This window comes from Triturus cristatus, chromosome 3_2 (assembly GCF_964204655.1).
Source record: "Triturus cristatus chromosome 3_2, aTriCri1.1, whole genome shotgun sequence".
Taxonomy (NCBI): Eukaryota; Metazoa; Chordata; class Amphibia; order Caudata; family Salamandridae; genus Triturus; species Triturus cristatus.
This window is the reverse complement of record NC_140584.1, coordinates 825319589-825345562: the sequence shown is the minus strand read 5'-3', so window position 1 is coordinate 825345562 and position 25974 is coordinate 825319589. Positions and strand designations below refer to the sequence as shown.

The 25974-nt window shown below is 48.8% G+C and overlaps 1 protein-coding gene across 9 annotated transcripts in view; it reads left to right on the top strand.

Annotated features, from left to right (window-relative positions):
* YWHAE (tyrosine 3-monooxygenase/tryptophan 5-monooxygenase activation protein epsilon) overlaps positions 1-25974 on the top strand; it is a 202761-nt gene that overhangs the window by 42978 nt on the left and 133809 nt on the right. For all 9 annotated transcript variants that reach the window (XR_014980011.1, XR_014980012.1, XR_014980009.1 and 6 more), the window contains exon 2: positions 22153-22352. Coding sequence is in view for 4 of the 9 variants with exons in the window: in XM_085649041.1 (XP_085505167.1) it covers positions 22153-22352 (200 nt within the window). In the remaining 5 variants the exon portion in view is untranslated. The remainder of the gene's footprint in view (positions 1-22152; positions 22353-25974) is intronic.

Below are 25974 nucleotides of genomic sequence, written 5' to 3'. Positions count from 1 at the left end.
GAAGGGTTCGACCTTTCGAAAATTTAGGGGCTTTGGGCGATCGTCTTTTCGCTCTTACCGGCAGCCCCAGCAGCAGAATCCCCTCTATGTCCTATAGAGGGAGGCAAAGGGGTCGGAGAGGTTCTGGACGCAACCCCTCTTCTTCCTCCTCCTCTGCTCCCAATGAGGCCTCAGGGAAGCAGCCCTAGATCCCCCATCCTGGATCATGTAAGGCCTGTGGGGGGTCGGGTGTCCCACTTTCTACGGGGTTGGAAATCGGTTACTACGGACCTTTGGATTTTGAACCTCGTGGAGACTGGGTACGCCCTTCCCTTTCGGGAGTTTTCTCCCCCTTACCCTCCTTGCCAAGGTTATTGCTCGGAAGACCATCTGCTTCTCCTGCAGAAAGAAGTTCTAGCCTTGCTTCAAAAGGGTGCGATAGAGGTGGTTCCAGAGCAGGAAAGAGGTCAGGGGTGCTACTCCCGTTATTTCCTGATTCCCAAAAAGGACGGCAGATTGCGTCCTATACTGGACCTCAGAATCTTGAACTTTTACCTGAGACAGGAGAAATTCAAGATGCTGACCCTTGCGCAGGTTCTTCAAGCGTTGCAGCAAGGAAACTGGATGGTGTCGCTCGACTTGCAGGACGCGTACTTCCATGTCCCAATCCTGAAGTCGCCCAGGAAGTATCTCCGTTTTACGGTTGGGTCGCAGCATTACCAGTTTGCGGTCCTCCCGTTTGGTCTTACTACCGCACCTCGAGTCTTCACAAAGGTGATGGCAGTGGTGGCTGCTCATCTCAGGAGGTCGGGGATTCCGGTTTTTCCCTACCTGGACGACTGGCTTCTGAAGGCAGAGTCCCCAGAGATGGTGCAGCGTCATCTGCAGGTGACAACTCAGCTGTTGTTCGACTTGGGTTTTTCAATCAATGTGCCCAAATTTCACTTGGTGCCCTCTCAACGCAACCTGTTCATAGGGGCGGTACTGGACACTACTGTGTGTCGAGCATTCCCCCCTCCTCAAAGGATTCTCGACATTCAGGAGATGGTCCCTTTATTCCACAATGGAGCGGTTGTTCCAGTTCTGAAGGTCCTTCGCCTGCTCGGTCTGTTCACTTCCTGCATTCTGTTGGTCAACCATGCACGCTGGCACATGAGGGCGCTCCAGTGGTGCCTCCGCAAGCTGTGGTATCAGCACAACGGGGATCTCGGGGAGTCGATCAAGATCTCCGGAGAAGCTGCAGCGGATCTGTCTTGGTGGAGCGTGGAGGGCAATCTGTCTCAAGGAAAGCCCTTTCATCTTCCTCCATCGGTGACCACAGTGATAATGGATGCATCCACCCTAGGGTGGGGTGCTCATCTGGGGGATCTGGAGATCAAGGGTCTTTGGTCTCCAGAGGAAAGGTTGCTTCACATCAACCTTCTAGAGTTGCGGGCGATTCGTTTGGCGCTCAAGGCCTTCCTCCCTTCCCTTTGCGGTCAGTCTGTTCAAGTCCTGACGGACAACACGACCGCGATGTGGTATGTCAACAAACAGGGAGGGGTAGGGTCTCTTTGTCTTTGCAGAGAGGCCTTACGTCTATGGTCCTGGGTTCAGGACCATCAGATTTGTCTGATGGCAAATCATCTGGCCGGGGTGCTGAACGTGCGTGCGGACAGTCTCAGTCGGCAGTTCTCCGCCGACCACGAGTGGAGGCACCATCCGGAGGTAGTTAGTTACGTCTTTCGGACGTGGGGGACTCCTCGGGTGGATCTGTTTGCTACTTTCGAGAACGCGCACTGCCCGTCATTCTGCAGTCTCCAGTATCCGATGCAGGGGGCTTTGGGGGACGCGTTTCAGTTGAGTTGGGGCTCACGACTCCTTTACGCGTTTCCTCCCATACCCTTGATTCCTCGGGTTCTGAGGAAGATTCGCCAAGACCGGGCCCAAGTCATATTGATCTCCCCGGATTGGCCAAGAAGGGTGTGGTACACAGATCTTCTCCACCTCTCCTCGTGCCCTCCGCTCCGTCTCCCTCTAAGGGCAGACCTCCTCTCGCAGTCGGAGGGGCAGGTTCTACACCCCCCACCTCCAGAGCTTACACCTTCATGCCTGGAGATTGAACGGGGCAACCTGAGTTCCTTCTCTCTCCCACCTGATGTGGTGGATGTTATTTTATCGGCCAGGCGACACTCCACCAAGTCCGTTTACTCCTACAGGTGGTCTAAATTTGTGAAATGGTGTGGAGAGAGGTCCGTTGACCCTTTAAAGGCCCATCTTTCTGATGTTCTCCAGTTTGCTCTTTCCTTGGCTCAGCAGGGCTGTGCTGTGGCCTCGGTCAAGGGCTATCTTTCAGCCTTATTGGCTTTTCTGTGCCTTCCAGATCAATCTTCACTTCAAGTCCCCGGTTGTTCTGAGGTTCATCAAGGGCCTTACAAACATGTTTCCTCCCACTCCATTTGTAATGCCTCAGTGGGACCTTAATCTTGTTTTAACCTTTCTAATGGGGTCCCCTTTTGAGCCTCTTCATACTTGTCCTTTGAGGCTGTTATCATTTAAGGTGGTTTTTCTTGTGGCCATAACCTCGGCAAGGAGGGTAAGTGAGCTCCAAGCTCTTAGTTCCAAACCCCCTTTCCTTACTTTGCATGCTGAAAGGATGGTTCTCAGGACCAGGGCTGCTTTCCTGCCAAAGGTAGTCACTCCGTTTCATTTGGGGCAGTCCGTTACTCTCCCTGTTTTCTACCATCCTCCTCACCCTTCCAAAGAGGAGGAAAGACTCCATCGTTTGGACCCGAAGAGGGCTGTTAGTTTTTATCTGAATAGAACCAAGGACTTTCGCCTTGATGACCAGCTCTTTATTGGCTACATTGGTCGTTCTAAGGGGAAGGCGGTGCACAAGCGCACGCTGTCAAGATGGATAGTTCTGACCATCAAGATCTGCTACGCCCTGGCTGGTAAGACTCCTCCTGATGGTATTAGAGCGCATTCAACTAGAGCTAAAGCCTCTACATCTGCTTTGGCCCGGGGTGTTCCTGTGGCAGATATTTGTAAAGCTGCGACTTGGGCCTCCCTCCATACTTTCGCAAGGCATTATTGCTTGGACTCTGAGATGAGGAGGGAGGGCCACTTTGCGCGCTCTGTGTTACAAGACTTTCTGGTTTAGGAAGGTGGACACCCTCCTCTGGGAGTGGGGACTGCTGTGGGAATCTATTCACAAGGTGAGGAATCCACTGGCAGATGTATCCATCAGAAGAACAAGTTACTTACCTTCGGTAACGCTTTTTCTGGTGGATACAGTATCTGCCTGTGGATTCCTCACTGACCCACCCGCCTCCCCGTTGTCCACCTTTGTATACCATGAAATAGGTCTTGTGGTAATGTTTTTATGCTTTGTTGTGCAATTGTAGGAAATGCTTGTTTATTTAGCATTCTTTTCCTTTGTATGCTATGCATATGTGTTGGTGTATTGTATACTGTGTATACTTTGAGTCTGTCGTTAGTCCACCTGTTCACCTCGAAGGCACGGGGAAAAAATGGGTGGAACTGACGTCATCACGCCGACGTGGGCTTCTTATGGCTCCGGTGATGTCGATCGGAGTCGCGAGCGGAGCCGGTGTATTATGACGTCGCCCACGTCGACGTGGAATGCTGGGGAAGAAAAGTTCCGTGGAATGCTGGCGCAGGGGGTATTCACAAGGTGAGGAATCCACAGGCAGATACTGTATCCACCAGAAAAAGCGTTACCGAAGGTAAGTAACTTGTTCTTCAGGTCTTCTGAAAGTCACAGGGCCAAGGTATTCCTCCTGCCTTCCCATTTGGGTTGAGCTTCAATCCTTCAATAGTACTAAATTTCACTGCTGGTGATTTAGACTCCTTAAACGCAACAATCTATAATTTAGTCATGGCCTCTCTAAACTCCCTGCCAGAAATGTTACTCAATTTCCTCACACTAATGGCTTCATCTCAGATCCTTTCTACTGCCTGCCTCCTTTTTAAAAAAAAAAAAACTTAATTATTTTGTTTGAAATACAAAACATACAATTGGGAAAAGGAATCCTCATTGCACGAAGTGTGCTCAAGTGTAGGCAACAAATCACATTGATGGGCAGAAGGTATTGTAGCAGGCACTCCAGCGAGAAGCACATATTTACATCAACATCACATATATGCAAATACACGGGTCAATTCCTGTACAATCATAGCCAACAGGAATGGACTAGGCCCCCCAGTATTTAGCTATGTCTTTCTTGGCCACAACTAACCCTAAGTTCGTCAGGAGTTTGTCTTGGCAGGTCAGTGTCTGTGGGGATACCCACCAGTAGAAACTTCGCATCCAACCCTAGCTGCGCTCCAAGGATATTATTCAATTCTCCCAGTATCGTATGCCAGTAAGTTTGGATGTGTCTGCATTCCCAGAGGGTGTTATGTAAGTGCCGCGCTCGGCATGGCATCTTAGACCGTTTGGATCCTCAGCCCTCCCCATTGTGTGCAGTAGTCTCCTGTCAAAATAGGATCTATGGAGGATCTTATACTGTATGAGACGCAGCCTCTGTCTAATCGCTACTTCGTGCGGGTGTATAAGGGCCGCTTCCCAATCTGTCTTCCAACGGGCCAGTGGTCAATTCCCATTTAGCCTGTAGCGGACCAAGGTTGTCGGGCATATTATTGATTTGCGGCTTATGTCAAGGATATGGCCTGGGCCGTGATCTCTTCTTGCAGGAGCCTACCTTCTAGCGGAGCATATTCCGGCAGTGTCCCAGTGTCCAACCCTTCCGCCTGCCAGGCGTGTTTAAGTCTGAGGTAGGCATAAGCTTGGGAATTATGGAGTTGGTATTTAGACTGAAAAGAAGAAAACTAGGCTAGAGAGCCCCTCTCCAACAGGTCCCCTATCTTAGAAATACCCAAGAGGTTCCACTTCTTACAGCCCCACAGTTTTCTCATCTCCGGTAATCTAGTGCCCTCCCTAAAGGGAGGTCTCTCGTGTAGGTTTCCCTTCCCAGTGCAGCTGCTTTTCCACACTCTTCCAGGCCGTCAGTACGTGTTGGGTAGCCGACAGGAGAAACTTACCCCCTGCTCCCTTGTAAATGTAGTGTAGTTGGGAGCGTTTTCGGAATTGAAGTCTTTTCAGTCTATAGGTAGGGTGGTCAGCTGGCGTGTGGTTCCATTCATTGATGACTAGAAGGTGGGCCGCTCTATCGTATGCTCGGATATCTGGTAAGGCCATACCTCTGTTATATGGGTTGCGTTGCAGCGTTCGCAGTGCTGTTCGTGGGTGGACTCCATCCAAGAGGAGGAGACGTATCTCACTGTTAATGGAATTAAAAATAGTGTCTGGTACTTTATAATATGTATTATGCAAAATATAAAGGAGCTGAGGAAGCGTTGAGATCTTATACATAGCTGCTCTCCCCATGATGGTCAGAGGGAGTTTCCTCCACCTATTCACATCCTCCCGAAAATTCAGTAGCACTAGTCTAATGTTAAAGTCGAGTCTTGCCACGGGGTCAGTGGTAATATAGAACCCCAAATAAGTAATACCCCTCTGTAGAGAGCTGCTAACAGCTCGGGTAGGTGCAAAACTCTACCTCTCCACTTAACGGATAGAGGGTAGATTTGTTGCAGTTAAACTTGTAGCCTGCGTGGCCGCCATATTCCTCAAAGATTTGTAATATTTGGGGGAGTGTCTCGATCGGTTGTTTGACATGGAGCTGAATATCGTCTGCATAAAGTGATATGCGTCCCTCATCTAAAAGATGTGACTCGTCTACAAAGCCGCCCAGTCCTCGACGGGTTCTAACCACACAGGCCAGTGGTTCCAGGATGAGGACAAACAGTAGGGGAGATGAGGGGCACCCCTGTCTGGTGCAGCGCTGTATCGGCCAGCTAGCAGAGAGAACCCCATCTACTCGGACCCTAGCTTCAGGGACATTGTAGAACGGTGCCAGCCAGTCTCAGAACACCAGGCCAAAGCCCATTTTTTCCAGGGTGCACCACATGAAGGGTCAATGAATCGTGTCGAACGCTTTCTCGGCGTCAAGCGAGAGAAGCAGATGGGGGTCTATGTCGACCCTGCACGGTGTCCATCCAGTTAGCTAGACAGCGTAAATTAAAATGTGTGGCACGCTGTGGCATAAAGCCTGACTGATCCCTGTGTATCAGGGGGAGAATTATCGTCAGGAGACTTCTCGCAAGGATCGTGGCCAAAATCTGTCTCAATGTTAAGGCGGGAGATGGGTCGATATGACCCACAGTCATCCAGGGGTTTCCCCCGCCTTGGGGATGACCACCACTGTGGCTAGACGGAAGTCTCGTGGCAAGATACCCTGTTCCTTTGACCTCTTTAACATCTCAATCAGGTGTGGTGCCAGCAATGCACTATGCAGATTAAAAAATTCACTCGGAAGACTGTTGGGTCCCAGGGTCTTGCCCGCCTCCTGCCGGCCAATGGCCTCAGTCACTTTCGCCAATGTCAAATCCCCCTCTAGACCGTTTCTCTCCTCCTGTGTGAGTGAGGGCAGGTCAATGGTACTCAAGTATTGGCGTATTTGTGGTTTTTCTGTCTGGTGTTTGGCTGTGTACAACGCTGTGTAGTATCTCGCGAAGGCTCCTGCTATAGCCTCAGGAGTTGTGTGGGTAACAGTGTGTTCGAGGCATATGAGCTGCAGATTGTACACTTAGCATAGATCGCCATCTGGTGTTGGGCCCGGATGTTTGCAGTTTGTTTTTGTTCTTTGGACAGTCTTTGGAAGTCACGAGTTCGGTGACTCCTCCTTCGGTCCGTACTGCGCATGGGCTTCGGCTCCATCCTCAGATTGTTTTTTTCCGCCATCGGGCTCGGATGTGATACTTCGTGCTCCGGCTTCGAACTTCTACGGTTCCAGCCTCGACGGAAAATCCTCTTTCTTCGAGTTTCTTCATCATATCTTCATCTCTCGAAGCGGCACTTTTCTCCATCCCGTACATCGGCACCGGCCTTCGGGCCCTCCTAGACTCCGGTCCCGGCCGATGGAAAGGACTCTGTTCAAAAAGTGCCCAAAATGTGGGTCTAAATTTCCCCACACCGACCTCCATCAGGTGTGTAACCTTTGCCTCTCTCCAGAACACGAAGCCAGAGACTGCCCCGCCTGTAAGTCTTTTCGATCAAAAAAGACCATCCGGGATCGAAGAGCTCGACGCACCATGGCGCACTCCTCGACCGCGGCTCCACCGGACATCTTCGGAGACGACGCCGAAGCTTCGGGGCAACTACACACCCAGCAGGAGGAAGACATCGTCAGCGCTTCCGAGGCCGACGACTCCGACGTGGAGGACATCACACCGGCGCAGCGGGTCGTGAGTACTGTACCCCCTCCCGCGCCCAAAACCAAAGAGACTCAGGTTACACCCTCGCCTGCAGGCCTGGGCAAAACCAAGCACACAGCTTTTATCACCCCACCTTCGGGCCCGGTGTCGAAGCCTCAGAAGTCTCACGGCAGCTCGGGCTCGAGCCAGCCGACGCCTGGTGCCCAAAAACACCATTCGGCACCGAAGAAAGGGATACCCAGCTCGACTCCGAAGCCACCGGTGCCGAAGCCTGGACTCTCGGTGCCAACCAAACACAAACACATCTGTCGGCACCGACGCTCCGGCGCCGAAAACTCCGACGCCGAAAAAACCGGAGGCTCCAAAAAAGCATGGCGCACAGAAACAATCGAAGCCCTCAGCTCCGAAACCATCGGCGCCAGCGGACGATTCGGCGCCACTGGCTCTGTTCACACCAGACCCTTTGCAAAAGACTCTATCTGAAGATCCAAAGACTAATTATCAAGAAAAGACGCCTTGACACACCGGCTCCTCCTCCACCACCCAAACGGAAGGACTCTGCTACTTCTCCCCTCAGAGTGCCCTCCCCACTACCTCCTCCACCTCCACCACCCCCTCCCAGGTCTCCGCCACCTTTACCTCATCACTCCCCGACCCCGTCCCCAGATCCTGATGACGGGGATCCGGATTATGACCCGGCGGACGCCCCAATGGACCCCACTCCACCGGGGACCCCAGACCCATGGGAAGACTACCACAACCCTGACATACCTGATATGCCTCAGGACGACCTATACCCATCCAGGCCGTCCCCTCCAGAGGACTCCTTAGGGTTTCATCACTTAGTGCAGAGAGCAGCACACTACCATGGGGTGGACATGCACAGCGAACCAGTGGAAGACGACTTCCTACTGGACACGTTTGACATTCAGGACAAATCCACGTCTATCTTGCCCATGCTTAAAGGTGTCACCAAGCATGCTGCAGAGGTATTCAGAGACCCTGTCAGGGCCAGGGTACTGAACCCTAGAATAGAAAAAAAGTACAAGGCGGCACCCACAGACCCTGCATACATTAAGGGCCCTGCTCCCTTAGATTCCCTAGTTGTCTCCACAGCTAGAAAGCGGGCTAACTCCCAGTCCTCAGGAGAAGCCCCGCCGCCAGACAAGGAATCCAAACTTTTAGACGCGTCTGGCAAAAGCACTGCCTCCCAAGCTGCAAACATGTGGCGCATTGCGAATACACAAGCGCTACTTGTGCGCTATGACAGAGCACACTACGACGAACTTGAGGCTCTTATGCAGCACCTCCCCGAAAAACACAAGCGCAAGGCTCATGACCTGATACAGGAGGGTAAACTAATCACAAACACCTCCATTAAGTGTGCCCTCGATGCAGCCGACACTGCTTCTAGAGCCATAAATACCAGTGTCCTGCTTCGTCGTCATGCCTGGCTCAGGATCTCAGTGTTCAAGCCTGAAGTCCAGGCGTCCATACTAAATCACCCTTTTGACCAACAAACTCTCTTTGGGCCAAAGGTGGACGAAGCGTTGGAAAAGATGAAAAAGGACACAGACACAGCAAAGTCTATGGGGGCACTCCAAACACAGGCCCCTAAACGTTCCTTTCGACGCTCATCCTTTCGTGGCACAGGCAGAGGCTTCTCCACCGATAGCGCCTCAACCTCTTACAAGTCCCCTCCTCAAAATACCTTTTCAAAGGGCAACCAAAGGGGTGGTTACAGAGGCAACAACAATAAGGGCAGGGGCAAAACTAACACCACCCGTTCTGCCACCCCGCCCGCACAATGACTTCCCTCCGCTCCCCCCAGACCATCCCACTCCGGTCGGGGGCAGACTACAAAACTTTATCCACGCATGGGAATCCATAACATCGGACAAATGGGTGACCCAAATTATTCGGTCATGGTACTGTCTCGAGTTAACATCTACCCCACCCAATATCCCACCAAGGCACCGTCCAATGTCTCAAGAACATTCCACAGTGCTCAAACAGGAGGTGCTCTCCCTCCTCCAAAAACATGCTATAGAGCAAGTCCCCGTCAATCAGCTAAATCTAGGGGTCTACTCTCTGTATTTCCTAATACCGAAGAAAGACGGGACCCTGAGGCCCATTCTGGACCTCCGGCCTCTAAATGCATACATACATTCAGACCATTTCCACATGGTCACCCTACAACAGGACCTCCCGCTCCTCTGTCAGGGAGACTTTCTCACTACCTTGGATCTGAAAGACTCATACTTTCACATTCCAATACACCCTTCTCACAGGAAGTACCTCAGGTTCGTGGTGGACGGTCAGCATTACCAATTCACGGTTCTCCCCTTCGGGGTCACCACCGCACCACGAGTATTTACCAAATGCCTAGCGGTAGTAGCAGCACACCTCAGGCGTCAACACGTTCACGTCTTCCCTTACTTAGACGACTGGCTCATAAAAGCCGCGTCCTACCACCAATGTGTGCAACATACAAACAGCACCATCCAGCTGCTCCACCAACTAGGCTTCACGGTGAACTACCAAAAGTCCCACCGTGTACCATCTCACACAAAGCAATATCTCGGGGCCACTATAGACACCTCCAAAGGTATTGCCTATCCAAACTCAGCCAGGATCGCAAGCATACAAGCTTTGCGCAAAAGATTCCTTCCTCAACACTCTCTTCCAGCAAGAGTGTTTATGAAGCTCATAGGAATGATGGCGTCTTGCATTTTCATAGTGCCCCATGCAAGACTCCACATGCGTCCACTTCAAGAGTGCCTAGCGCAACAGTGGAACCAGGCCCAGGGTCAGCTAACGGATCTGGTGTTGGTGGACGGCCGCACCCATCACTCTCTGCAGTGGTGGAACACCACAAACCTTTCCAAAGGGCGGCCGTTCCTGGACCCGGTTCCTCAGGTGATTCTAACAGCGGACGCATCGCTCTCCGGCTGGGGAGCGCACCTCCTACACCTCACAATGCAAGGTCTATGGACGCCACAGCAAAAATCGCTCCACATCACCCATCTGGAGCTCTTGGCGAGCTTTCTAGCCCTAAAATCTTTCCAAAAACAGGTTTCGGGCAAAGCAGTCCTCATTCGCACAGACAACATGACTGCAATGTATTATATCCAAAAACAGGGGGGGACACACTCTCCCCAGCTCTCCCGCTTAGCCCAGAGCATATGGAGATGGGCAATACCCCAAAACATCTTTCTCCTGGCACAGCACGTTCCAGGCGTACAAAACACCATGGCAGATCTGCTCAGCAGACAAACGCAACAACTACACGAATGGGAACTGCATCCACAAGTTCTTCACCCATTCTTCCAACAGTGGGGGCATCCTCAGATAGACCTCTTCGCCACCCACGAAAACAAAAAATGCCCAAGCTTCGCCGCCAGATACCCACACCCATTGTCCAAGGGCAATGCGATATGGATGAACTGGTCAGGCAGATTTGCATACGCCTTTCCACCTCTCCCACTAATTCCATTAGTGGTAAGGAAGCTACAACAGCACTCCCTCACACTCATTCTAGTAGCTCCAACGTGGGCCAGGCAGCCGTGGTACACCACACTACTACAACTATCAGTGGTACCACATCAAAAACTGCACCTGTCCCCTTGCCTCCTAACCCAGAACCATGGAGAAATCAGGCACCCGGACCCAGCTCAGCTCAACCTTGCGATCTGGCTCCTGAAATCTTAGAATTTGGATACCTTAACCTTCCCCCTGATTGCATGAACATCATCATGGAAGCCAGACGTCCTACCACTAGAGCATGCTATGCCGCAAAGTGGAAAAGATTTGTAATTTACTGCCGTAACAATACAATCAACCCTTTAGATGCATCCATACAGCACATTATATGCTATCTGCTCCATCTTCACAGGTGTAACCTGGCATATTCATCCATACGCCTACACCTAGCAGCGATCGCTGCTTATCTACAAAACAGACAGCATTTATCACTGTTCAGAGTGCCCGCTATTAAAGCCTTTATGAAGGCCTTAAACGAGTAATTCCTCCCAGGGCACCACCTTCCCCTGTATGGAATCTAAATGTAGTTCTTACACGGCTAATGGGTCCGCCCTTCGAACCAATGCATAAATGTGAGCTACAGTTTCTCACCTGGAAAACAGCTTTTCTCGTAGCTATCACTTCCCTTAGAAGGGTTGGTGAAATACAAGCGTTCACTATACAGGAACCCTTCCTACAAATACATCACAGCAAGGTCATACTTCGTACAAATCCGAAGTTTCTGCCCAAGGTCATTTCCCCCTTCCATCTCAATCAATCGGTGGAATTACCGGTCTTCTTCTCGCAACCTCAATCTGTTGCAGAAAGGGCTTTACACACACTTGATGTTAAAAGGGCTTTGCTATACTACATACAGAGAACGCAACCTTTCAGGAAGACTAAACAATTGTTCGTCTCCTTCTCTCCACCACATAAAGGCAACCCCATCTCTAAATCAGGGATAGCTAGGTGGATTGTAAAGTGCATACAAATTTGCTATCAAAAGGCAAAAAGAACATTATCTGTTCCACCTAAAGCCCACTCTACTAGAAAGTTAGGGGCTTCTATGGCCTTTCTAGGGAACATACCCGTAGATGACATCTGCAAAGAAGCCACATGGTCAACACCGCACACCTTCACAAAACATTACTGTGTAGATGTGCATTCCAATTAGCAAGCTAGTGTGGGCCAGGCTGTACTAAAGACACTTTTTCAAACTACTGCAACGGATACCGGTGGTCGCCGCTAAGGTTGGGTACTGCTATATAATCTATGCTAAGTGTACAATCTGCAGCTCATATGCCTCGAACGGAATATGCTACTTACCAGTATGCATCTGTTCTTGGCATGTAGAGCTGCAGAGTTGTACACGCCCACCCGCCTCCCCGGCTACCTGTATCCGTTCCAGTCCATCTTATTTAGATACAACACACATGGGTTTCTCACTGTTATTACTACGCTCCATCATTTCCCTGTTGGCGAAAAACAATCTGAGGATGGAGCCGAAGCCCATGCGCAGTACGGACCAAAGGAGGAGTCACCGAACTCGTGACTTCCAAAGACTGTCCAAAGAACAAAAACAAACTGCAAACATCCGGGCCCAACACCAGATGGCGATCTATGCTAAGTGTACAACTCTGCAGCTCTACATGCCAAGAAGAGATGCATACTGGTAAGTAGCATATTCCTTTCTTTACTAGACATAACCCATTGTGTCTCTTTCTTTCCGTCCTAACCATGCTAATATTTTCCCTGCTCTATCTCCGGTTTCGTACAGTCTATGTTGGGTTGCCAGCTGCTGTGCTCTCACCTCGTTGGTTGCTAGCGCTAGGTAGTCCCGTTTAGTTACTTCAATTTGTGGTCAGTTAATGCGGTGGGGGTCACATTCCTCTAGGCGTAAGTTTGTTCTAAATCTTCAATCTCCTGTGCTTAGTGTTTCTTTTTGTGGGCAATTTAATGTTTGTACGCCTCCCATAAAGTGACCGCTGATGGCACTGAGCCTTCATTCTCACTAAAATGGAGCTCTGAGTACACCCGGAGCTCCTCTGCGACTGTCTCATCTTGCAATGCCCACGAGCTCAATCGCCACTGTGCCATTTGATGCCCTCCCCTGCCATCCACCTTCATTAGGAGAGGAGAGTGGTCAGATGCCCTATGCCATATAATCTATGGTTTCTGCCTGACTTACTTCACCCGCCGGGGCGAGAAGATAGTCCAGCCGTGAAAACACTCAGTGGGCCCCAGAAAAATAAGAGTATGCCCATTGATGTGGGTGTTGTCGCCGCCACAGATCAGTCAGTCCCAGGTTGTCTGAAAATCGAGCCAGAGGTGTGGTCTCATGGGTGCCCGGTCGGATATGGGTGCGGTCCAAACAGGGATCAAGCACATCATTAAAATCTCCCCCCAGTATATGTATGGCAGGGCCAGAGTGTAAGAGGAGATCAGGTAATTTCTCCAATGTATGCTGCTGCTGGGGTGGGTGCATACACACTAGGAAGTAAAAACGGCTTGCGTTTCCAAATGCCCCATACTGCCACGTAAGTCCCATCTGTATCCACCCATTTTTGTGTGACCTGAAAGGAAGGGGATTTTTTAATGTGGATTGCCACTCCTCGTGAGCCTTTAGTAAATCATGCATGAGGCAGAGTGATGTATTGTCCCCTTCCTAGGAACGAGCAGCTCAAGCCCAACATGTGTGTTTCCTGTAGGAATAAGATATCGGGACACCAACCCCCTCTTGACTTTATTACCTAGGACATTAACATTTCATTACTATATATCTATCATCTGCCATTGTGACATGTCTCTTAGTTCGTTACTTGTCCAGTATCTCCCCGGAGGTCTGCCGCATCCCCTCTCACCCCCCCCCCCGCCCTTAATCCCCACTTATCCCCCCCCTCATCCCCCTCTCTTGCTTCAACAGCACGTTTGAAAACATTGAATCAAACGATCTCTTTTCCCATAGAACAATCCCAATGTACCACACACAACTGTGTCCAAATCACCCCCCCACCCAACACTCTTCAGGTACACACCGCCCCGAACTCGTCAACATGACAACTCTGGTACGGGTAATCCACGAAGAAGTCTGTAACCCTCCCTCCCACCCCAATCAATTAACTACACAATAATAAAACAAACGAGACACACATTGTTTCCCCGGCTCAGGTCCAAGTCTCTTAATAGTCACCAAGCCTTAGGAAAGTCTTACTGTCTGAAGGCGGCCATCTGGCCCCGGTTCCAAGTCCTCTTCGCCATTGTTGGGTAGTTGTGGCTGCTGCGTACCCGGTACCGGCAGGCTTTGCTCTGATGCTTCTAGTCGTAGAATACTTTCAAGCAACAGGTGTTCACTGTCTGCATCATCTAAATTCTCTCTCGGACAGTTTGGTGTGTCCGGTGTCATCCGATCTAAGCAGGGACCACGATGGGCGTAAACGAACCACCTCGTCTCCGGACTCCGAGATGCGTATCTGCGTCTCTGGAGCGCAGTGCTCTTACTGGTGTGCCCCCCGACGAGTTTCGGGATCTTACCACACTTCTCCGTTTCTTTGTGTCTTTCCTGAGTTGGGCCCCCTCGTTTCATTGAAAGTTGGCTTGAGGCATTTGGTGTCGCCTGCCGCAACTGCGGCCGTTCTTCGATCCAGGACCATGCCTCTTCCGGGGTTTGAAAGAACGTGGAGCCTTGGAAAATAACCTTGATTTTGGCTGGGAATAGTAACGTATATTGAAGCCAGAGTGCCCTTAATTTGACCTTGACCTGGTCAAAAGTCCGTCTCTGCTTTTGTACATCACTGGAGTAGTCTGGTTACACCATCACTCAAGTGTTTTCATAGGTGACCTCTCCTCTCTTCCACAGTTCTTGCAGTATTAAGTCCCTATCTTGAAAGTTCAGAAAACGCGCTATTAGGGTTCTGGGAGGAGCCCTCGGAGGTGGAGGGAAATTCGGCATCCAGTGGGCCCGTTCTATGACAAAATAAGTTGAACGGTGCCTGTGGCAGGGTATCTTTCAAGAAGGTCAAGAGAAACTGTCCCGGATCAGATCCCTCTGCCTTTTCCGGAAAATCAATAAATCTCCGGTTGTTCCTCCTGGCCCTATTTTCCGCGTCGTCAACTCTCCAGGCTACCTCAGCCTTGGATGTCAAGAGGCCCGTAACATCTTTCCTCGTGGCATGCGAGATCTCTTCAAGTTCCGAGATACGGTGTTCAGCTTCGGTCACCCGTTCAGAGACTTTGCGGAGGTTGTGACGAAGCAGCATCCCTTCCGAGCGGATCTCTGCCATCTTTCCTGCCAGGCTTTCTCTGGACTCGCGAATGGCTTGCAGGATGGTTGTCGTGTCCGGAGGAGGGGTAGGGCCGCCCTCTGCACCCCCTGTTGTGGGGAGCACTGTGGCATAGCGGTCCAGTTTCCCCTGTCAGGACTGTTTGGGTTCTTTGTCCTTCGTCAACATGGGCAGCCGTGCAGTAGCGTGCGACCGAATGCATGCTTTCACAGCCACCGTTCTCTGTGCTCTCTTGGTCAATTTGCCACTTTCTGACCATTGGGTGGCCCAGTGGGGTCGGATCGACAGCGTGGGCACCGGGCGGTCACGGAAACCAGTGTAGGGTCCTGAGTATGCCCTCCTTGACGTGTCGGCCCAATAGGAGAGGCACCACCTCACAGCGTTGGTTAGGCCCACAAGATGCAGTGTCCAGACAGTGTTTCCAGGGTAAGCTGTGGGCAGGAGCAGCATCCAGGGCAAGCGGTGAGCTACCCCTCATGGTGAGGCCAATGTCCGACAGCCCGCAGCTCCCGCAACGCCCCCGCCCCTCACAAGTCATGACAGCCGCCTCACCACAGAGGAGCCAGGATGCAGGGACGGGGTCTCACCAGGGGACACTGCGGCAAACCTCACCGCCCTTCCAGCCCGATGTCACGATGCACAACCGAGGGGACAGTGGGCGGTATCGTATTGACTCCCCATTTGCAGGAGTGCCTTTTTTTTTTTACCTTCCCCCCCCCCCCCACTGGTTCGGGGACTCCGCGAGGGGCAGTTTCCTTACTGCCCGCCTCTTTGATACTTTGAATAGCACTGCATAATGATCTGACCAGCCAAGCTGTCTACACTCTTCCACCATCAGTTCTACCCGATTGGAAAAATCCTTTGATTGTATGGCCTGCTTTGTGTGGCCAGAGCAACACAATGGGAAAGACCGAAGCTATGCATTAGGTCAAGAAAGACACCAGCATCCTCATAATCCTGTTTCTTCATGTACAAGTTAAAATCCCCTAAATCGTACAATTGTTGCTGGTTATGAGGGGTTCAAGCACCTGATTCCAGTTCATTAAGAACGGCGCTTTGGGAATTGGTGGGCGGTACACCAGTAGTCCTGCCAGTAACTGCGAGCGGTTGGACCATATCGTAAAGTGCCCTGGCTCACATCCTTCAATAGTCAAGGACGATAGCGGTTTGAGAGAGCTCGCCAACCTATCCCTGTAAATAATAGCCAAGCCCCCTCCACTCAGAGTGCCTCTATCCATACTAGCAATAGCCTATCCCAGCGGGGTAGAAGTTACCAAGTCTAGCCCAGGATCCTGTAATGAACACAGTCGACCCGAGTCACACCAATCAGTTCACAAATTTCTATTGAGTGCTTGGTCATAGATCGAGCATTAACCAGTGCGCATTCAAGGATGTTCTCTTTGTCATTTCCCTTCGGCCTATCTCTACCCTCACCACTTAAGAGACCAATTGCGGCCTGGACATACCCCTTTATCCCTTTTACCGGGATTGCCCCAGAATCATTGTCTAAATCGAACAGTCTGCCTTGAATACATCAGCCTTGATTTTCCTGGCTGGCAGCATTTCTGGTGCAGACTGGCTTGCCATTGGTGGGTCTGACCATTGGCACCCTCTAATGTGGTGCCGGTGCACATAGGAGACGTGCTTGAGCACTGACTGGTCCTGAAAAGTGTTGCACTTAAAATGGCGTCCAAAGTAATATGAAAAGGGCTCCAAGTGGCCCACCATCTTTCAGTTCCAATAAAAACAAAGATGAATGCCCCCAACACAATCTCCGTTAAAATATAGTGCAGTGCAATTTCGAGCCAACTGTACCTCAATCAGACCATGGATGGCCTATTTTTTTTCTACAGAAACTTTGCATATGGTGATCTTCAACTCTCCTTGCAACCCACTCCCCACATCCACTTTTACCACCTGAATTGCAGAATTATTTTGGTATTTCTGTTCCACTGCATTTATCAATTGTTCACTTACTTGAAGTCTACTGATTGAGCCTTACCTTATGGCACTGAAAATGGAGCCCAAGGCTAGGCGGGAGAAGTCTGAGTTGCATTAGTAAAGGAGTACCTTCCTGTATTTTGCAGCGTACCTGACTTTGAAATGTTTTCTGTCGCTTCAGGATAGTGAAATTTTAGTCGGTAATGAGGGCTCTAGTGCCTTTGGCTGGAGAGTGCTCAGCTGGACTTTTCGGTAGCTATTACTCGCTCTTCTGTCAGATGCTGGTGAACTTTGTATACTGTGCTTATTTATTGTGCATCTAGTGAACAGGGAAAAAGCAGTTTTTGATACCTAGTGGCCCTTGAATGTTCCTGCTGGTGTTCAGTGGAAGTCTGTCTTTAATGGCAGCTGAATCCTACACTTCTCTAGTCTGGCCTTCAAATTTTCTACTTTGAACTTTGTAGTTAGTTTCTTTGGCAGTGCTTTAACAATTTGAGCTGTGGGCTAACAGTAGGAAAGGTGGTAACATTGATTCTTCAGACAAGTAACTGTTTAGTCGCATTCTTTATCAAGGTTCTCTCCTGTGATCTCGAAGTGCAGTTTATGATGGATTTCGGGCAGCTGCCATATTCTGTTATATATGCTCATATTTTTCCACTGTGTATGGTCTGGCTCTAGTTCTTGTCATATAGGAACATCCATCTGCTCCTTCCAGGATACACAATATCTGGGCTCTTTTGCAAGAGGGTGAGCTGTTGGTGTCCCATGGGGTGGGTGGATCAACATTATGTGCCCTTTTCTTGGGTATGGGTTTCTACAGAATTGTAGAGTTCTCCTCCAGATTGCACAGGGTCAACCACCACCCGCTTGCTCAGCTGATTCTTGGAGCCAGTGTAGTAATTGATGCGGTTCTTCACAACGGTTCTCAGAATCTCTCCCATTACTTATTGCGGTTCCGTTCTGGCTTAAACAAATGCAGTTCCAAATGTGATTCTTCACAAGTAATTTCAGGAGCCACAATTAATTTCGACTGGAGCTTTGCACTAACTCTGGATTTGTGATAAAATTTTAAATTGCGATTCACTCATCCCCAGAGAGAACCTGCAGATCTATCAGACTTTGAGACGCTACTGTGATATTGTTTTTAACTCGCAGAGTCCTGAAGATGGTCTTGCGGACGACAGCATAAAAGACCAAAACATCGACAATTACACTTTTTTTCAGTACAATGTTACCATAAGCTATATTCATCTATATTAACTAGCTGATTTGCCCTGTTTTGTTTTTTTTTTTGAAAAGTGTACATTATTATTACTGTGAAGTTCCAAAGAACATTTGTATCCCTTCACAACCTCCCGTTTCATTATGTTTAATGATCTAGAACCCTTCAAACATCATTTTCTATGATGAAATCGATTTTTTAAATATAAACCCGTGTTAGTTTGATACTTTCTGATATATTCTGATGATTCATGTTTCCGAAATTGTATGCAAGATACCTGTGCGAACAGTTTGAACTATATGTAAAGAAATTAATCTAAAAGTAAAAAATCAACTTGTCAAAATAATAAGCAAAAATTACTTCAAGTATATAAAAAATACCTTGTAGGCACCCCTACCAGTTCATACTATATTGCCCAAGCAGTCAAGGATTGGGTTACTCATTATAAACACTAAACCAATCTACGGCACCGTTACCCACGCAACGTGCACCGGTTTCCTGATTTTACTTTTTAAGACACTGAGAAGCCGGCACTCTTCAAGGAGTGGGAACAACTGCAAGACGGCCGAGAGATGCCAGCTCATTATCCCAAGGCTGAACTCCCCGACTCCTTGCACAAAAACACTCGGCGAAGAGTAACTTTTGTGCGTGTGTGACTTCACCTCAACAGTGGTGTCTGCTCATTCTCTGGGAGTTCAGCCTTGGGATAATGAGCTGGCATCTCTCGGCCGTCTTGCAGTTGTTCCCACTCCTTGAAGGAAGCCAGATGAAGATGCATGGTTGCAGTGTTTTCTGCAGAAGTCCCTGTCCCACTGGGCCTGAGATGACATATTTTATGTGCGGAGTCATCCCTTACCTCGCGCACGGCCGTCCCTATTAGGCGCTGCTTTAGCGGCTGAGTTCGTCTGGCGGAGGGTTATTGATGGAATAAGCAGATTTGTGACTGAGCCCGGGCTCAGGGCGCCCCTTCAAGGTTAAATACTCATGCACCCAGCTCGGAGCATTGATTGAAGGGGGTTCACTTACATGGGGTCACTCGGTTTGCCCGGAGAAGGGAATTGTCCTACATTGCACCGCGACGGTTATCTTTCAAAGATAGAGATAGCTATTGATTTTGGTTTGATTTTAATTTATCCTCCTCAGTTACGAGGTATCTGGATTGGCGGTAATTTAATTTGGGTGTTTCATATAGAGCCGTCCAAGTTCACTGGGGCAGGGAGCCAGAGATGGGGCAAAGTGCGGGCACCCACCACATACGCTGTTAAATGCCACAGACCTTGAATACTGAGGCCGCCTACTATTAAGTCTTTCTGCTTCCTTTTCCTCCACCCTACACTCCCTGTCTCTTTTTATCTTTCTCGTGCAGACTCCTTTTCATGCCTGCTGTCTTCCTATGTCACGGTTTTCATATCTTTCTTTCCTTCTCCCTTTTCTGCCTTTTTAGGTCTCGCCTACGCAGCGCGCAAGTGCTGCTTAGGAGGGGACCGTAAGCCATCGCTCAGGACTTTTGCCTAAACGCATGTATGTTTTCCATTGGTTTCTATTGCGACTCGTGCACGTTTGGCGTTTCCCTTGCGGGAGCGAGCAGCGGCGCCATCTGTTAGCAATTATCGCCCTGCCGCTGCTCGCTCCCGTAAGGTGCGTGCACGAGTGGCAATAGACAACTGTTGGCGCAAGGCTGCGCGTCGCTTTAACTTTCACTGCCGAGCTTGTCTTTTAGCGCTTATTTGTCTCGCCGTCTCTTTTCCTCACTCTATCCACCGGCTCCCCGTTCTTCTTACCTCTGTCACCCAATCCCCCTCTTTCAGTGTACCTCTCACCATCCCTATGGCTTGATTATGTGTATCCCCCCTCTGCCTTTCCTCCCTATCCCTGACACTCTGCATCTCTCATTCTGTCTCCCGCTCTTTTAACTTTTGACTCTTTCTCTCTGCGGCTCGCCCTCCCTACCCTCTCTCTGTTGCTGTCTCTCTATTTCTCGCGGTATCTGTCCCTTTATCTCTCCTCGTCTTCTGCGTTGTCACTTCCTCTGTGTCTTACACTCTCACCGCCTCTCGCGCATCCTCTCCTGGCACGCGCCCCTCTTTACTGTATGCAGATTCCCAGAAGCTTAGGTCAATGCTGGTAGACGGGAGGGGTGGCGCGAGCAGTCTGCCGACCGCAGCCACTGAGAGGCCGGACAATGCTCAAGAGACCCCCCCCCCCCCCACCCCGGACCAGAAGCAGCACAGCAGCACAGCAACACTTCCCAGTAGTAGCCAAAAGCAGCATGTTCAGCGCATTACCAAACCCTAAATAAATAAATAGTGAGGGCAGGAGGGAGTCGTGTCTCTTCAGAAACACTCTATTCAGCAGTTTTATGGATGCAAGGATGCCTCTGTGAATCATCTTAATGAAGAAACATGTAACTGGATTCTGTGGGCTGTCAAAGCGCCAACCGCCCTTTTTTCTATGTGCTAGGTATGTTGATCGGCACAGTTACTGGAGACAGGGAATGGGGCTCTAAATTACAAACCAAGCGGAGATCAGTAACTTGAAACACGAGACCAAGAACTACGGTAACTTAAACTTTGAGGCTTTTTATAAGGTACATTTCCATCTTTGTGCCAACCCGCTAGCCATCATTGATCTCTGTTACGCGTTTTGCTTCATGATTTCTCCCTCTAAGCAGATTTGGCCACCAGGCAGTGGACGGAATACTATATTTCTTCCATTTCCTCTTCGGTTGATCGGAGGATCATTTCTTTCAGAGGTGTCCTCCCCCGGGGAGCACTCTGGATCCTAAGAGGGTTGTTAATTTCTCAGGGTATCTTCCTGGTAAACCCCAGGAACCAGGGTTGGATTGGGATTAAAAATCGGCCTGGGTACGCAAAAAAAAGTGGCCCTCATTTGTATATTGCCTTTCGCTAAACACTGCTTCTGCAAAAGTTTATTTAAAAAGGGGTTTAAAAAAAAATGCACGATTAGGTTACACTGGTGAAATACACCCAAAAACAAGCGAGGCCACTTCCCTGTCCCTGCTCAGTATGCACACACTTGTTTGGCCGGCCCAGCAGAGAAAGGGAGTGACACCTTTGCCCTTTGATAACAAGCATTTGCAATGCAACAGGTCTCGCAGTTACGCGAGTTTAAGCTACTGGCATTGTAAATAACAATGCGTTTTATTTGTTTCAAAAAACAAAATATAAATAAAAGGCATGGTCATTTACGATGCCAGTAGCTCGGAGGCAAAAACTCAACCCTTCAGATTGTTTTTTTTTTTTAGAGCGCAGCTTGTTCTTTGTTTATATGTACTTATTACCAGGGGAGACGAACGAACACTCAAGCTTCCTCCTTTCTCTCCAGTTTATTTGAGTAATTAAAATACTCATTAAATAAACCTCTGTAGATTCAGTATTTATAATTGGGGATATGCGCCCTTGTGGACCTTGTAAATAATTTTCATTGTATTGTGATTTAAAAAGTAAGGAAGTGAGGCCCTGAATTGGTGTGCTATTTTGGTCTGAGTCTGGGCATAACTGTTGTGATGACACCTGCACCCCACCTTAGATTGTAGTGCAGCATTTTTGTGCCAGATTAGTGTAGGTTTGTCTTCTATGTATATACCTAAAACTGTTAGAACATCCATCGTTTTTGTCTTGATAGTGGCATTAATTCTAATTTATTGAGTCACCTTTCAGATTCATAGCCATGGTACTTTTGAAATTATCACAAAGGTTTGGTTGCTGGTGTACTACTGGCAAAGCTGTTTGGATGTCTTGAAGGCTCATACCTACCTAATATGTCTTTTAGCCTGAAAATGTTCTTTAATTATCCTTACAGCATTGAGTGGGATGTTTGCGACCTCTGCCTTTACCTCGGATTAGGACCATGTTCTTCTAAGAATCTGTCAGTTATCAAAACTTGCTCTGAACCTTTTCTTTCCAGAAATGGTTGAATCTATGAAGAAAGTAGCAGGAATGGATGTGGAGTTGACAGTGGAAGAAAGAAATTTGCTTTCCGTTGCCTATAAAAATGTTATTGGAGCCAGAAGGGCATCGTGGAGAATCATCAGCAGCATTGAGCAGAAAGAAGAGAATAAAGGTGGGCATGACAAAGTCCCGAAGATGAAAGAGTACAGACACACGGTGAGTATACACTGTATGGCATTGTACTCTTACTTCACGACCGCTTAAGGAGGTCACTGATTTAAGGTGCTCAGCATTATAGACCTCTGTAACTCCAGAAAGACTAATAAAGGGCAACACTGAATTTTCTATAACCTTCCTAAATACTGGTGCAGCAGTCAGGCAGATGGCCTTCCAAGCAGAGGCTTTGCTTTCGGGGATAGTGGGTTGGGGTAATTTGGGATATAGACAGGGGCTTCCACATCAACACTGCTAATCCGATAAACAGGGTTTCAGTGTTTTCTATGATATGGTTTCATATTTGCCTTTCTCACCCTGAAGCAAGCCCCCAGAGCTAATGTCGGACAGCATCATTGTCTAGTTGTACTTTGTAGAAAGCTGGCTCTGTTTTATACTATACCAAAGTAAGATATAGTGTGCACAAAGTTCAGTGGATCCCTAGAGGCTTTACTAGGGTAAAGTAGATAATATCTTAGTCTCTTTTGTGGTAGTGAGGTTGAGCAGTCAGACTTATTAGAGGGCTGTGTGAAGCATTGGTTGTACACACTCAGGCAAGAAATAACACTCATAGACTGAATCTAAGAGCAAGTGTTTTGTATAAAAATATTACTTTGTTACTTTTCTTTCTAGAACCAAGACAAACTCTGTTGCAAGTAAGTACCAGTTTTAAAATAGCAATACTTTTCAGGTACAGTGGAAATGTTTGCAAAAGCAGTAAAAATACTTTACAGTGATACTGAAAAATGCTTTGTGGTGTCATTCAACAGTAGCTGTAACTTAGTAATGTAAAAGATAGACACTTATAGCAAATAACAAGAAATGCAATGCAATCCTATGGGAGGAAAACGGGTACATATACAGATAAGTACTTGACTTAGACATTCAGTCTTCTAGGGTTTGGACCAACATTGGGCAAGGGTCAGATCAAGGTAGGTACCGCACCAGCACCGGGGCGGTCAGGTGCAAAGGTTACTGAGCCTAATGTTAGTCAGTAGAGACTGGGGACACCCAGAGGAGTTTCTGGTTGCAGGCAGGTACCCATGGTTTTAGGGCACAGTTCCAAAGGTTAAAGCAAGCACGGGTGAGGCACCGTTGGCTGAGGATGCAGGGGTGCCATTCGGTGTCCGGAGCCAGTCGCGGTCAGGGGGACTCTTCGGTGTCTTTGTGGAGTCCAGGAGAAGTCAGCCACCGATTATGTCGAGGTCAGGATCGCTTGGAGACTGTACTGGACAGGTGAGCCACCCTGGCTGTGGGCATCAGATGCAGAGTAGACCGCTGGATCTGGAGTCCTTGGAGTTGGATTCTTCTGGACAGGGCCACCGTCCTCTGGAGATCTGGTCATTGTTGAAGACCAGGCAGTCTTCCTCTGGTTGCTGGAAGCTGCTGGCCGCAGGACAGGCATTGTCGTCTTTACAGAGTCTTTAAAGCTGGAGACAGGCAGGTAGGGCTGGGGCCAAGTCAGTAGTCCTTAGGCTTTGCTGCACAGTCTTCTTCGTCCTTCATAGGTTGCAGGAATCTGAGGGTCAAGGTTCAGGGGTGCCACTAAACACTGAAAATACTGAATTTAGAGGTGTATAGGTACTGGCAGGTAGTAGCCAATAGGCTTCTTACCTTTTAGGGTGGCTACACCCTTCGCGTGTCCCCCTCCCTTTGGGTAGGGGCATTCTCTAACCTAATTGGCTAAAATCCTTCCATCCAGCATGGAGGATTTTATAAGGAGGGGATCACTTCAGCTCGGACACCTTGGGGGTGGTCCTGGCTGAGAAGGTACATCTCTCCTGAATATTAATTTTCCTGCTGACCTTGCTGACAAAAGTGGGCCTTGGTTACTTGAGTGGGCATCTACACTAGCTGGATAGGCCCTGGGTAGCATAACAAATGGCAGGAAGCCTTTGAGGCTCACTGCCCTGAATGCTGTTGCTGCTTGGGGGTAGGTGTAAGCACCTCCATCCCAAGCAGGCATTGTTCCTGACCCATGAGAGCACAAGGTCTCCCACTTAAGGGGATCTGAAACATGTCTGTGCATGCTGGTACAGACAAGTCGGCTGTACACTAGGGAGTTGTTTGTTTTTCAGGGGGCATCTCTAAGAAGCACCTCGGAGTGCATTTTGTAATCCAGCACTGGCGTGTGGGTTTAATATGCTGAGAAGTTTGATACCAAACTTCTTGGCTTTCGGTAAAGCCATCATGGAGCCGTGGAGTTCATAATGACAGACTCCCAGCCCATGTACTCTATATGACTGCTCTGCACTTACGTCTATGAATGGACTTAGACACTGTAGGGGCATTTTGCTGATGCAGCTATGCCCGCACATGTGGTATAGTGCACGCTGCCTTAGGGCTGTGAGGCCTGTTAGAGGGGTGACTTACTTATGTCACAGGCAATGTTTGTAGGCATGACATACAGGGAGATGTTTTTTCACAAAAAGCAACCACTATTGAATTGGCGAAATACCAGATTCAGAGTAGTGGAAAGATGTTGTTCAACTATCTACTTGACAGGTGGAATATCAAAGATATTGAAGTAAAAGCCTCACTCACGTAATAGTGACATGCTTCATCATAGGCAATTACTCCACACCCAGAGAAGATGGTACTCTCTGGGCGGACTCAACCAAAGATATACTGGGAGTTCCTAGATAAATGAACCACTGGTTAGGCAGGGAACCAGATCAGATTAAAAATACCTATGAGTGTACCCTATTTTAAATTATTTATTATTGGGCACTCATGATATCAGTAAAAACTTATTGTCGGGGTTTCTTTGAACTCGATTTGTTCAATTGTACCCGCTACCGTATGCCAACATGTTTCGGCCCGTCTTGTAGCCCAATCGGGTCTTGGGGCCTTCGTCAGGGCGATATCTTTCTTTTCCTTATGCTATAAGGTCCCTGCGATTAAGCTGTACATGTGCTTACATGCAACTCATTCGTACGTGAGGCCTAATGCACTCACCTGTCCGTATGTGCCTTCCGACTTCAGTAGAATTTTTCTATTGGACATGGGACACAAAGTTAACATGTGTTTCTTTGACGACACAACAACATGAATCTATCTACAGCCCGTCTTGTGCTCGTAGTCGTTGGTTCTTAGTTGTAGTGATGGTGTACCACCTGACTATGTGCTCTCTATGTTAGGGCTTGGTGTAATACATTAATCATTCCAGTTTGCTCACCGCCACATCACATCCACATCTATACACCACACAACGTGATCATCATACTGCTTGTGATTGACTATGAGTGAAAAGGATTGTGGCTATAATGTATTTTCTAGTCATCAATCCTATAGCTCTCTATTCAGGCACCCATTCCCTTGTTGTGTTGTTTATTCATTTCTTAAATATATCACCATGCATAGTGATCATGTATATCTCTTTCATCCAGTCGATTATTCAGAACTTCCGGCGCTCACCTACTGCCCTGTGCCTACTGGCATCATGCAGATCTCGTGTGTTAGGTGCAGTCCTGTAGTCAAACACTGCATCAGAGATAAATAAAGGCAACTATTAGCACGTTCAAAACCGATCTAATGATAAACATCTCGTTCTCTACAAGATTCTAGTTCACGGAACCTTATTACCGCGTTACTATCTTTTTACGGTTTAGGGAAATATATTCAG